This window comes from Typopeltis vanoorti, chromosome 17 (genome assembly GCF_054136105.1).
Source record: "Typopeltis vanoorti isolate ZY-2024b chromosome 17, IOZ_Tvanoo_1.0, whole genome shotgun sequence".
Classification (NCBI taxonomy): Eukaryota; Metazoa; Arthropoda; class Arachnida; order Uropygi; family Thelyphonidae; genus Typopeltis; species Typopeltis vanoorti.
Genome location: NC_143565.1, coordinates 367,239 through 382,248, shown reverse-complemented (window position 1 = coordinate 382,248; position 15,010 = coordinate 367,239). Strand labels below are relative to the sequence as shown.

At 35.3% G+C, this 15,010-nt stretch overlaps 1 protein-coding gene across 2 annotated transcripts in view; it reads left to right on the top strand.

Moving 5' to 3' along the window:
* LOC150097088 (leukocyte receptor cluster member 8 homolog) overlaps positions 1–15,010 on the top strand; it is a 347,020-nt gene that overhangs the window by 239,132 nt on the left and 92,878 nt on the right. For both annotated transcript variants that reach the window (XM_090407668.1, XM_090407667.1), the window contains exon 12: positions 11,121–11,216. In XM_090407668.1, coding sequence (XP_090263794.1) covers positions 11,121–11,216 — 96 coding nt within the window. The remainder of the gene's footprint in view (positions 1–11,120; positions 11,217–15,010) is intronic.

Sequence of the window (15,010 nt, the reverse complement as noted above, 5' to 3'; positions counted from 1 at the left end):
AGATTAGAAACCTCAGCTGTTGAAGCAAAATATGAACAGACTTCTCCTTTTATTCCTCTTGACCACATATGGCACCAGTGTGCTATAGGTCTTACAGCCTTTCACGTGTGGAACAGATGTGTGTGGGGAGTGCGTATATTATATATGTGAGGAGAAGTGTATTATATATATATATATATTTTTTTTGAGTGTGTGTGTGTGTGTGCATGTGTGTCTAATATGTGTTTGTAGGAGTGTGTGTATCATATGTGTTTGTGGGAGTGTCATCAGCCATTGTCGATCCACTGCTGAATGAAGGCCTTTCCAAGATTATTCACATTGGTTGTCCATGGCTCTCCTTTCCCATGTCACTCCTGCAAATCTGATGATATCATCAATCCACCGTGATTTAGGTCGGCATTGTGGTTGTTTTTCCTCTCATGGAATCCAATCCAGTACTTGTTTTGTCCATCATTGATCTTGTCTTCGAGCAGTATGCCCAGCCCGTTCCCACTTCAGATATTTCACTCTTCCTACGATGTCAGACACTTTGGTTTGATTTCTTATTCACGTATTCTTTTTGTGATCCAGTCTTGCGATACCAAGCAAACTTCTTTCCATACTAAATTGTGTTTTTTTTTTTTAATTTTTGAATTTCCTTTACATTTAGTGTCCCTGTTTCACAGCTATATGTCAATAAAGGAAGAATGCATTGGTTAAAAACTTTTCTTTTCAGGCATAATGGTAGTTGGCTTTTGAATATTGAATGTAATTTTCCAAATACTTTCCACCCAAGCATCGTGCGCCTTTTAATTTCGTCCATGATATTTTGTTCCATTGATATCTGTTGTCCTAAGTATATGTAATGATCTACTTGCTTAATTTCATCATTATTGATTTTTATTATTTCTGGTTGGACATAGCTATTGAACATAACTTGGGTCTTCTTTAGGTTTATCTTTAGTCCAGCTGTTTTGCTAGCAATTTGGAGTTCTTGGATACGAGTCTGTAATTTATGAGCAGTTGAAGTAAAGATAACTACGCCCTCTGTCCAAAAAGAAATCGAACTTTTGAAAATAGAAGAAACTAGTGGCGACACTTGTTGTATCTTTTTGTTGTTGAAAGCAGCAACCTTCATTAGTGTTGTGTCAACTGTTTATGACGTTTGTTTCATTAGAAGTCGAGTCATAATGCCAAGAGTGAAGTGTGTTTTGATGAATGGTCATAAAATGAGTTTCGAACAGAGCTGCGATTGACTTTTGTATTAAACTTGGTAAACGTTTTACTTAAACACATCAAATGCTTCAAAAAGCATACGGTGATGAATGCTTATCCTGTACTCAAGTTTACAAGTGGCTTAAGCGATTTCAAAATGGTCATGAGGTGCTTGAGGACAATGAAAAGCCAGGCCGTCCAAAAACTGGACTGTGCGAAGTTAACATACAAAAAGTGCATGTTTTAATCAAAGAAAACCCGAAGTCATCCGTGAGATTGATTGAAGATGAATTGGTGATTCCAAAATCAGCTGTGCACAACACTTTGACTGAGAGTTTGGGCCTTCGTAAATTGAATTCGCGATTTGTTCCCCACAATTTGACTGACGACCAAAAAATGTATCAAATTGAACACTGTAAGGACCTCATTAAAACTGCTCGTAAGAACTCAAACTTCCTTGATCGTTATTGGTGATGAAACGTGTGTTTTGAGTATGATTCCGAAACAGAGTGCTGAGTGAAGACCACCAGAAGACTGGCATCTAAAAAATAGTTGCTTGGAGAAGTCAAAAGTAAAGACAATCCTGATTCGTTTCTATGATTCCAAGGGCATTATATACAAAGAATTTGTTCCGCCTTGTCAATGGTGAGTTTTCGTCGCGTACAGAATGAATATTGTGACGACCGTTCGTCAAATCACTGTCACTCTTGGCACTATAACTCGGCTTCTAACGAAACAGATGTCATAACAGTTGACACAACACTAGTGAAGGTTGGCACTTTCAACAACAAAAAGATACAACAGGTGACGCCACTAGTTTATTCTATTTTCGAAAAGTTCGGTTTCTTTTTGTACAGAGGGTGTACAAAAAGAAACCGAATCTGCAAAGCCTAAATGGCTTAAATATCTTCCATTTATCTTCAGACCTCTCCTTTGACAATCAAGAAGTTGGGATATTTCTTCTAGACACGCTGTGAATAATTTCGGAATTATTGTGTCACCCTCTTATATCTCTCTGCATTTCCACAGTAGAGATTTTTCCATTGAAATGAATTGCTGCTGTGGCATTGGTGTATGCTGATTTGATGGTCCTGATGTATAGCTCCTCCACTTGTTGGTTTCGTAATGGTTTAAATATTGCACAAGTTTTTACTGAATCAAAAACTTTCTCATAATCAATAAAACCAAGACATAATGGTAACTGATATTCATTACACTGTTCAATGATCTGTTTGTACAACTTGAATATGGTCCATTGTACTAAAGCTACTTTGAAAGCCTGCCTGTTCTTTTAGTTGTGCTACCTCCAGAGTCGTTCAAAGCCTATAAGTTAAGACTTATAAACCACTGATAGTAGACTGATGGATCAGTAGTTTGCCAAGTCTTCTACCTTACTTTTTTATGTAGCAAAATTAGCGTAACCTTTAATTTTCTTGGTATATCATTTTTCTTCAGGCATAAAGTAAATAGTTTTGCTAAGAGTTTGTAGATCATTTCCCACTTGCTTTTAGCAGTTAATCTATAACTCCATCATCACCTGCAGTTTTCCATTTTGCAAGCTTTGAATGCTCCACATAACTTCTGGTAGAATCTGTGGTACTTCAACTATTTCGTAGTTGTCTTCTTCTTCATTTAATTCATCATTATGATATAGTACTGAGTAAAATTCTTCAATTTTTTTTTGCTATAGCATATCTATCTCTGGTTATGGTCCCATCTTTTAGTTTGAATGCAATCATCTGTTTATTGCTGTTCGTCAATTGCTGTTTGGCTTTTTTGAGATTATGGTTGTTTTCAGTTGTTTGTTGTATGAATTTACAACTGAATTTTCTTAATTCTTCTGATATGTGTTTTCTGATTGTTTTGCATATTTCAGTGTATTCAATGTTATTCTGTAAGTTATTTGATTGTTTCTTTTCTCTTCATTTTTTCATCAGCTGTTTTGTTTCTTCAGAAATTTTGTCTTGTTTTTCTGTTCTGTGGTACCAGCTATTTCTAGTGAGCACTGTAAAAGGTTTTGGGTAATAATGTCATTACTTTCTGATGGATCAGCATTGTCATCTATAATAAGATTTTTAAATCTTTTGTTTAGTTCATGTTGGACTATATCGCTTTTAGTATTGAGTTTGTGTACATCTATGTTTTGCTTTGATCTTCGAAACATTTTTCTTCTTTCTTTTTGGCAGTTTATTTGAATCTTACCACGTACCATACGATTGTCACTTCCAATGTTTAAGTTGTTTTTTTCTTATTGCTGAGGGTAAAGTCAATTTCACTAGTTTTTCCATTTGGACTTTTCCATGTCCACTTCCTATGTGTTTTATTTTTTCCTTAAAAAAAAAAAAAAAAAATTCTCAATGTACAGGTTTTCTTTTTCTGCAAATTCTATTAACCTTGCTCCTCTATCGTTTCTCATGCCATATCCAAAATTTTCCATTGACCTTATTTGATTGTTGTATACCATTTCTAGCATTAAAGTCTCCCATTACAATTTGAAATGATGTTTTCCTTTATTGTGAAGTTGGGATACATCATGATAGAAGGCTTCAATTTCTTCCTCAGTACGACTTATTGTTGGTGCACAGACTTGGATGATCTTAAGAGTGTATCTTTTTGAGATTTGAACAACAATACCTGCTATTCAATCAGATATACTATCAAATTCTATTATACTCTTCTTCAATTTTTTGTTGATCATGAATCCAACTGATTCTTCCTTTATCTTGGCTTCTGTAATATAGTATGTCTCCATTTTTTAATTGAAGAATTTCTTCACCATTACGTCTAACTTCACACAGTCTGAGAATGTCCCATTTTAGTCGCTTTAGCTCTTCATTTAGTTCAGTTAGCCGTTTTTCACTGCTCAGAGTCTACAGTTTGAAGTTCCAAGGTCTACATTCCAATGGCAGGATGATTGGTTACCCGGGGATTCTTAGCACCTTCTTGTTTATCTGTCTGCTGCCATAGGCAGAATAATCTGGCCTCCAGGGAATGACGGCCATTTTATTTATGTTTGATTCATCTTGGAAGATTAGGCCATAAATTCACCACTCTGGCCCACTGCGGGTTGGTGAATGCAAGATTTTCACATGGGATTACCAGTCCAAAAATCACTGTTCCACAGCTCTTTATTCAATATATTCCGAGTTGCCTTGATATCCAACAGATGGTAGTTGGGATCCCCCCCCCCCTCTGCCACCTAGGAAACACGCTTGGTAGCTAATGGGAGCCCTGAGATATATATTTACATACACACGTGCACACACACTGCTGCAACTGGCGAGCCATCATCTGATCAGTGACCAGCAATATGGATTCCACCAGTCAAGATCAACAGCAGATCTTCTTGCTACCTCATCCATCTTTGGACATATGCCATGGAAAGGTTTGGAGAAACATGTGCTGTTGTAATTGACATTTCTTAGACTTTTGATAAGGGTTAACATTAAGGGCTTTTCAGCAAATTGTCATCTTAGTTAAATTTCTATGTGCTTATGACTGCATTCTTTTCAAATGTTTTCTGCCACTGCAGTCTTTCAAAGTAATTACTCCATACATCTAGAATATCCTTATCATCTCTAATTCCTTTTATAGTACTCTTTCCTCTATTTCTGAGCTTTTTCAATAGCATCCAGAACTGTTTCTTTCCACCTTCCTGTTGTTTGTCTTCTGTATTCTTCATCATCATCATCATCATCATACGTATCAAGGATTTAGGCCTAGTATGGCCTGTTCCGGCCTTAGAAGTCATCGTTGAATCGTTTAAGAGGACGTCCTGGTTTTCTTTTTCCTAATGGCTTGTACTTTAAGGCTTGTTTTGGTAATCTTTTTTTTTTTCATTCTTTGAACGTGTTCCATCCATTTATGTTTATATTTTTTAATTTTTTTCAATTACTGGTTCTTGGTTTAATTCTTTCATAATATCTTCGTTTCTTTTGTGATCAAATAGGGTATACTTTGCAGTTTTTCTCATAAACTTCATTTCTGCTGTTGTTAATCTTTGTTTGTCTTTTTGTTTTATTGTCCAGATTTCGCTTCCATACATTAAGACCGGTAGGGCTAATGTATTGTATACTTTTAAGCCTGGTTTGTTTTTGAACTAGGTTTGGTTTAAATATAGAGTTAATTACTCCTGTTATTTTTAAATATTTTGCAATTTTTATGTTTATATCTTTTTCATTTTCATAAGTGATCATACATCCTAGGTAGTTAAATGAATTCACCTGTTCTAAGATCTTGTTATCTAATACTATTTTAGTTCTTGCTGGATCTTGTCCTTTAAAGGCCATAGTTTTTGATTTTTCCGTTGATATTATCATACCATAATCTTTGGATATCTCATTTAGATTTAAAATAGCTTTCTGTAAGTTATCTTCAGAATTTGTAATTATTATTTGGTCGTCTGCAAAGAGGAGAGTGTTTAAATTAACTATAGGTGAAAGTTTAATTCCTTGATGTAAATTTTTACTCCATTTTATTATTATATCATTTAAGTTGATATTAAAAAGAGTTGCTGAGAGGGGACATCCCTGTCGGACCCCTTGGTTTATCTCTCTTGTATATGATAGCTCATGATTTAATCTTATTTGTATTTGATTATTTTCATATATACTTGTGACAGCTTTTAGGATATTATTTGGTATTTGTCTTTCTTTTAATATGTTAAATAATGTTTCTTTTAACTTTGTCAAATGCTTTTTCAAAGTCAATAAATGCAATATGTGTTTCTAAACATTTCTAATGTCTTCTGTATTCTTACTAAAGTCTTTCTATTCTCTCTGAGCATGCTGATTTACTTGCTAGAAACTTTCAGCATACTTTCTTCTTTTCCTAGATTCTCTCTTTTAACTTCCTGAATGCACTATGGAGTTCTGATTTTCTGTTCTTGCAGACAGTTTCACTGCATGCTCCCTTGGCAGAATGTTTTCATCAGAGTTTGCCAGTGGGTCTTCAAGGTTTGATTTTTTTCTTCGAACCGTTTCATTTTGTCTTGAATAGTATTTGTATACTTAAGTCTGTCTTCTTCTTCAACCTTTTGGTTCTGTCCACTGCTGGACGAAGGTCTCCCCATGATTTTCCAGACCACTCGGTTTTCTGCCTCTCCCATCTATCTCATTCCAGCAATTTGCTCCAGTTCATCCCTCCACCTTTTTCTCGGTCTTCCTCTTTGTCTTGCTCCATCTATTAGTCTCCACGCTGTTGTTTTTCTAGTCCATCTCCCATCACTGCATCTGGCAATATGGCCAGCCCATCTCCACTTAGCCTGATGCTTAATGTAGCTTAATGTATTTTACACTATCCAGGACACCTGTTTGATATCTCATCCAGGTATTTGTCTTCCTATCTCTTAATGTTTTTTTTAGCATACTTCTCTCCATGCAATGTTGTGTTGTTCTCAGCTTTTTGTTTAGGGCTTCTGTTAAAGTCCATGTTTCTCCTCCGTATGTTAGGACAAGAAGTATGCACTGGTATACAGGGATGTCACTTCTCAATATGTCTCTCATTTTCCCGTAAGCCATCCATCCAAGGTGAATTCTATATGCAATCTCTTTTCTTTGGCAGTCCTCAAAGGATAACAATTGGCCTAAATATACATATGAAGTAACTTGTTCTATTTCATGGTTTTCAACTTTGGCAGTTCTATGGTTTATGTATTTATTCATCATTATTTTTGTTTTTTCTCTATTTATTTTAATTCAATTACTCTGGAGGCTTCATTTAACTGATTTAGCCTTTCTTCCAGATCTTCAAGATATATTTAAGCCTGTAATTACCTTAATTTACCTCTGAAAGCAGCTTAACTTTGATTTTTTTATAAACTTTCATATACACTTCATTTCACTATTATGTTCATCTTTATCATACTCATAACTAACTCACTTCTTTTTCAAATTCCTGTATACTCTTGAATCTTGGATGCATGAAGATATCACTATCAACAATAACATAGTCCTTTGGTATTCTCTCCACCTGAATTTGTGCACATCTGTATGGTGGAACATGGCATTAGTAATGACTAATCCATGTCCTGAAGAGAAATCCAACAAATATTTAGGATTATGATTATTATCTTTATTCTTTTCTCCAAATCTTCCCAAAACAAATCTGCTTCTGGTATTCATTTCCTACTCTGTTGTGATTTTTAACAAGCACCAATTTTTTTTCTTTTTCAGTTCCTTCTCTAAAAACCTAAGAAATTAATCCACATTTTTTTTTTTTTTAGCAGACCCTTCTGTGTGATTATAGGCACAAATAAGTGTCATTGTCCAGTTCTCCATTTTGATTTACCCACATCACTCTGCTCGATATTTGCCATTCAAGTAGTTATCCTTATGTGTAATGTTGAATAATATAGCCATCCATTCATTTCCTTGATTGTTATTGCCTGAATATTATATCTTATAGGGGTTATTTAAAAGAATCTCACCTGTTTTTTTATGTCTCAGTAACACCAACTATGTCAATTTAGTGATTCTCTAGTTCTGCCTTTTCCACTTCTTTTCCTCTTGAATTCTGCTCATGAAGTTAGGATTTGGAGTTATTTTCAGTAGTTGACTTTTCACTGTTTGCCCTGATTATCTAACAAAACAGCAGGGGCTTTGTTTAAAAATACACAGTGGAATTTCTGCCTTAGCTGGCATAAAATTCCATTATGTTGTATTTGATTTTTTTATACCTGTTCCACACATGAAAGGTCACGAGACCTATAGCAGTGCTGTGTGTTTGGAGGAGACAGAGTTGGTGTGGGCAGCAAAGGATAGACGTAGATGGAATGAAAGAGGAGACCCAGAAGTTGGTTTGGTGAGTTTCAAGCTGGATTGTAAAGGGATGTTGGTTAGCAGTAGTTCTTGTTCTTATGAATTTGGAGAAAAACAGAGGAATAAAAATGGCCAAATCAGTATTATGCAATATATAATATATTGCATATATATTGCATAATAATATTCTGTGGCTGGGTGGATTTGGGATTTTTATAGTTAGCAACGGAGATGTGAAGTAGTCGTATGCAAAAAAGTACAAGTTTTTGGTGGCTGCAGAAGCTATGGTTGAAAGGTGTTTGCACCATGTGAAATGTGGCTTAAGCCAATAAGAATAAAATTTGGTCAGCTAAATCCCAATTGTCAGTCCATCCTCGTTTGTTCGGTATCCATGTAGATGCTACCACTAGGGTGCACCATTAGAAGGTGAGAATTGAACATCAGGAGCCTTTTTTTATTATTATTATTATTTATTTTTTTTATGTTGAGCATACATGAGAGGTTGATTGATCAACCTATAGTATGTTAGTACCGTGTATTGGTAGTGGGTTGGGAAAGGAGGAACTTGTTTACATTTGACTGAAATGACTGTAAATTGTATTCCTTGGGAAACACAACAGAATGGAGACTGTTCCACAATACAGCAGTTGCAGGGATGGAGGAGGAGGAAAAGGAACTTGCTCTGTTTGTTTCTAGGTGTACTGTGGAGAGGAATACTGTGGTGAGCACTTGTCCAACGAGCTTAGTACTGAGTGAAGGAATTGTTGATGTTATTTCAGATGAGCATTTCTCATGGAAATATTTGTAGAATATACATATTGCAGAAACCAAACGTCTGTACAAAAGTGAGGGGAGTGAGTTGGTAAGAGATGGATCATTAATAAGTCTGATTGCTCTCCTCTGTATTGAGTCAAGCATTTTGATGGAGCTTTTAGGGGGTCCCACCCCCATATGTGAGAGCAGTATTCAATAGCTGGGCAGAATTGTGATTTGTATAATGTTAACAGCTCTTCAGGGGTGAAGTAATGTCTTGAGTGAAAAAGAAATCCTAGTTTTTTTGAAGCTGAGGATGCAATGGTTGTAATGTGTTTATGTCAGGAGAGGTTTGATGTCAGTGTAATTCCAAGAAGAGAAATCTCAAACTGTCTGGAAATTTGGGTATCATCAAAAAGAATACTGGGAAAAAATGGTTCTTTTTTATGTGAAATAGAACAGAACTGGGTTTTATTAGCATTGAAATTGATGAGGTTATCCGAACCCCATTGGAGGATGGCTTGGGGATCAGAAATGAGGGCAGTGGTGGTTGATGTTCTGTAGGTTGAGGTGAGTTAAGTAGGGTAAGGTTTATCAAATGAAAGGGAGGAGTGTAATGTGCTGTCGTCTGCAAAACTGTGTATTGGGTTGGAGGTCAACTGAAGTAGGTCATTGATATATAGCAGGAAGAGGGTTGTGAGAGGACAGAACCTTGTGGAATCCCGCCATTAATTGAATGGTGAGAGGATAGGTAACCATCCACCATCACACACACACAGTGTGCATCCAGACAAAGCTGGCAATCCAACTCCAGAAGTCCTGGAGTTGGATTGCCAGGCCAAAAGCTTTGGAGATATCAAGTGCAACCACTTGAGATTCGCCAAACTTCTCCCTGGCATTTGTCCAGAGATGGGCGACATATGTGAGCAGATCACCTGTTGATCGGCAGCAATGGAATCCATACTGGCAGTCATTTATTAGGTGAATGCCTTCAAGGTAGTGTTGGAGTTGAGAATTTATGATTTTTTTCCATTACTTTAGACAGGATAGGTAAACGAGATACAGCAGTGACTTGTCGCCCTTCTTTTGATGATACCCATGAAAAGAAGGACGACAAGGCACTGCTTTTTTTTTTTTTTTTTTATCAAGGATGAAATAATCTGTTACTGAGTTTTACTAGCCATTCCGTCTATACGTTTTAATTCTGTGGCTTTGTGTTTTCTGGAACCAACTCTTTCCAATTTTAAGATAATTTCTGATGCAAAAATCTAATTATCTTTGCCCATCTTCGTTTCTTTGACCAAAACCAAATGGATCCAAAATGTTTTCTACTCTTGTTCTTTCTTCTCCAACCTTTGCATTAAGATCTTAAACGATTATGCTCTTATTCTGAATAAAAGAATTCACAAGACTTTTGGGTTGCTAAAAGTGCTTCTTGATGATGCTCGTGTGACAAATTATTAAAAGTTTCTCTGTTTAAATGTAGTTTAAATCTTCTATTTTAATCATTAACACCAATTTAACTGGTGTGTAAGCTGGCTTCAGTTTTTCTCATCTTTTTGTGTGCCATTGTTATACTGAATTTTAATCAGTAAATCTCTAATTTTCTTTTAAGATATAAATTATCAGCAGCTACTGCCACCATTCAGTCACAGTTTACCTGTGCATTTAGAGAAAAAAAGAAGTTTTTTTCATTCACATATTACCTTAAATACTATTGTTCAAACACCTCTTGTCATATATTGAGGAGTGCAGCTGCACATGTTAAAAATATTGTTAATTGGTTTTTATTTCTTACCTGCTCATTTACATTACATATTGATTCACATTTGTAAAGATGTTGTGAAACTTGGATTCTGAGTGCAACACTAAATTTTTCTGTAAAATCTTACCTTTGTAGGAAGTTTACTATAAAGTATGCAACCTACAGAAAAAGAATCAAACGGTTATCAAAAATTATTAGCTATCCTAAAAATTATCATGTCATTCTCACTCTGTTTCTTGTAGCCTTGGCGGCAATGCTTGTCAGGTTGGTGGTTTTTCTGTTCTTTCTCATGTCAAGAAATGATATTGGTAATGCTTTAGGTGTTTGAGAATTCATTTTAAAAATAAACTTTTTACAGTGTCAGTATTCAGAATACTAATGGTTGCAAAATATAATCTAAAATTATATATCTCTAAGATGCACAAGCATGTGTCTACAGAGCAATTTTCAATCAGCAAAGTATTCATTCATTTACTACTGCATGAAGATCACCTAATTAGAAAGCTAGAGTGACAGGCTATTCAGTTTTATTTTTTCAGATACATTATATTTTCTAAGCAATGCTTATGCATATTAACTTCTAAAATGAATATTTTACAGAACGAAACTTTGCTCTGCATTATAATTTAATTGTCAAAATTTCTTTTTAGGCTGCTTCCGATGAAAGTGGAGACATCGACTGGGAATCGTATACTATTGTTGGCACATCACATGATATGGAGAAAAGATACCTACGATTAACTAGTGTAAGTATTTAATGAATCTGATTGGTTACTAACCCACACAGCATCATAACTCTTCTGACCAGCCAGCAGTGAGTAGATCAAAACCATCAAAGTGTATCTCAAAGTTTCAGTAATTATTTCTTAATATTTAAAAACAGTTTTAACATGTGTTTTTTTTTGGGGGGGGGGGTAGTGGATAGCATGGTACAATAATAACTATACCAACACTATTCAATTAAAAGCTTATGTTTATATGTAAAGCACTAACTCTTGACTGAATCTTTATGGAGGTAATGTAAAAAGAAAATACAGTATGCTGTTATTCTGGCATTTCTGATATTTTTTTGTTCTTAATCATATTCTAGTTGGTATTACTCTAAAGATGTGGTTAGTGAAATAGATCTTATTCTTTTTATTATGGATTTTTCATAGAAGACCAGGAGAAGGTAGTAGCTTTTTTTTTTGTTGCTCATCATATTTATATTGATATATCTCAACAAAAATATTAATTTAAAAAAATGATACAAATTGCAGAGTATTTCATAAATTTTCTTATTTGATAAAACAATTACATTAAAGCTTTGTAAAAGTCAAATACTGGTACACGGTCGTATAAATGATCTGAATGACAATTTAGAGTGTCAAGTTTTATATTTGCAGTGAACAGTTGCAGTGGGAGCTTTATGTATAGCTTTTTCTTCTTCAATCTTTTAGTTCTGTCCACTGCTGGACGTAGGTATCCCCATGATTTTCCAGACCACTTGGTTTTCTGCCTCTCCCATCCATCTCACTCCTGCAATTTATTCCAGTTCATCTCTCCACCTTCTTCTCGGTCTTCCTCTTTGTCTTGCTCCATCCATTGGTCTCCACTCTGTTGTTTTTCTAGTCCATCTCCCGTCACTGCATCTGGCAATATGGCCAGCCCATCTCCACTTAGCCTGTTTAATGTATTTTACAATATCCATGACACCTATTTGAGATCTTATCCAGGTAGTTGTCTTCCTATCTCTTAATGTTATTTTTAGCATACTTCTCTCCATGCGATGTTGTGTTGTTCTCAGCTTTTTGTTTAGGGCCTCTGTTAAAGTCCATGTTTCTCCTCCGTATGTTAGGACAGGAAGTATGCACTGGTCGAAAACTTTCCTTTTTAGATTCATAGGGATATCACTTCTGAATATGTCTCTCATTTTGCCATAAGCCACCCATACAAGGTGAATTCTTCGTTCAATCTCTTTTCTTTGGCATCCTCAAAGGATAACAATTGACCCAAATATGCATGTGAAGTAACTTGTTCTATTTCATGGTTTTCAACTTTGACAGTTCTATGGATTATGCATTTATTCATCATTATTTTTTTTTTCCTGTTTATTTTTAATCCAATTACTCTGGAGACTTCATTTAGCTGATTTAGCCTTTCTTCCAGATCTTCAAGATTATCTGCTATTAGGACAATATCATCTGTAATTTCCAGATGATGCAGCCTTTCTCCATTTATTCCTTTTGTTTCCCAATCAAGGCTTCTGAAGACTTCCTCTAGTGCAACTGTAAATAATTTGGGAGATATGGTGTCGCCTTGCCAGATGCCTTTTTGTATTGATGTATGTATAGCTTAGTGTGATGCAAACCATAGTTACAGTGCCTTTTGCAGTAAAAGGCAAAGGGTCTTTACCTTTTAACTTTTGTAGTAAAAGTCTTTTCATGTATGCACTTTAACTTTCACTTTTTCCATAGAAAATAACCTTGAGGATCTAAGGGTAGAAATTGTTCTTTTTTTTTTAACCCATTCACTTAGTCAGGAAATAGGTATCTAAAATCCTGTGGACATTTTTGTTCATTTATTTGTCAGTATTGCTCTAATAAACAGATCCACTTAAATTTTTATTATGCATGAATCACTGGCTCAAATTTTGACTTCAGTGTAATGTAGTGTTTCATTGGGCTCAACAATTTTAGGTCACAACTTATTCATCATTTGTGTATGTACATAAAAAGTTCCTACTTGTTTTTTCTTATACAGTCTGCTTGGTCCATTTGGACAACTGTTTTTTTCCCTACTCACACTCACTCACTCAAAATGCTGAAACCTGAAGTGTAGTCCATCTATTCTGCAGATTCATAACCGTGTCCACTGAATCATTATTACATCTACAAATGCTAGCTGCACTTACATATCTTCAACATTCCTCTCAAGATGATCTAGTTTTCCTGACTTTTCTGTATTAGGTCTCATTCCAATGACTTAACAGATTTTGGTAATAAGCAAACCATTTTTACTTTCTTGCCTTTCTCTCTCATACCGTATTTGTTACTACTTAATCATTAGTTCTGACTAGCTCTACTATCTCTTTTACTATTATCTTTGCTTCATCCTGTATTTTAGCGCTTCTGAGAAACTCAGTTTAGCGACTCCATCAGGTGCAAATTTAAATATCAAATCATCGTACCACATGACTTCTTTTCGTATATTTTAATTGCCTTATCTTGTTATTATCATCATCATCATTATTCATTGATAACTTATGACTTACCTTGCTTTCCTTCCTGTTATTTTTCTCCTCAGTTTTCTTTTCCTTTCTTAGTTCTTATAAATGTTTTTCTGCTTTCTCTAACTTCCTGGTCAATTTTTGAATTAGTCCTTTTAATCTTGAAATTTCATATGTTAATTTTTCTCATTTATGCCAACAATATAGAGGTTCTCTTTACTGGATTTGATGCTTAGCTTTCGACATTTCTCTTCTTCTGCTGGATTTTTGCCACCATTTTTTAAAAACTATCTTAATTTAACAATGTCTTAAAGATATTAGCCATTCATCTATTCAGTGGGCATCATTGGATGTCATATGGTCACTCTATTCCTTGGTGATGTGCCACACCAATTCTTACCAGGTAATCTTGTTGTTGCTTTTCTGAAGGCTTTAACTCTTTGAAGATCAGTCACTCCAGACATACCATCCATCTCATTGAGAGTCTACCCCTTCCTTTTTTAACAGGGACTTTACCTTACCTTCTATTACTATTTGGAGAAGTCCTTCTTTCATCCATAAGTCACTGTTGGAATAAGAGCAGCATCCAGAATCCTCAACTTTGTTCCTGTGGAGATAAATCCATACTTACAAATTTTAGACAAGTCTCTGACTGATGTTTTATCTATTCTTAATTCTCTTCTGATGTTTTCTGAACAGTAGGTCTCCAGTTATATTCTTCATTTCAGTTAGTTATAGAACACTTTGTGAGGAAGGCTCTTCCAGAGAACAGAACAGATGCAGATGGAATATTGGGAAAGAGGCAGGAATAGAAGTTGGGTAGCATTAGATTATATGGTATGGACATCAGCATTTAAAGCACTGGTTATAGAAAATCTTGATACTTGGGATGTCTGTGCACTGCATGGCTGGCAAATCAGTGAAACCATAGATAGGATTATTGGTCAGTGAAAGGAGGTAATTTTTGTATTAAAAAAGAGGATAGGTGATAGAAGAACCCTGAGACACTCCTGCATTGGTAAAGAAGTTTTTGAAGAGAATCAAAAAAAAACAAGCATGACATGCATTGATTTGGCCAGAGAGAAAGTGAGCTACCCAGTTAGAGGGTGAAAGGTTGGCCAGAGGTTGGTGATTTACTTGAGCAGGTCTCAGTGCCAGACTCATTCAAATGCTTTTTAACATTTGATGAATTTGTTATTAAGGGTAGAATCGGCCAATCAAATCAAACAGCAGTGTCTCCCTTTTTCCATGGGAAGAGAAGAAACTTCTGGAAGGTGGTGATGAAATGCATACTGATGGGCTTCTAGTTGTAAAGAATTTGACTGTTGATGA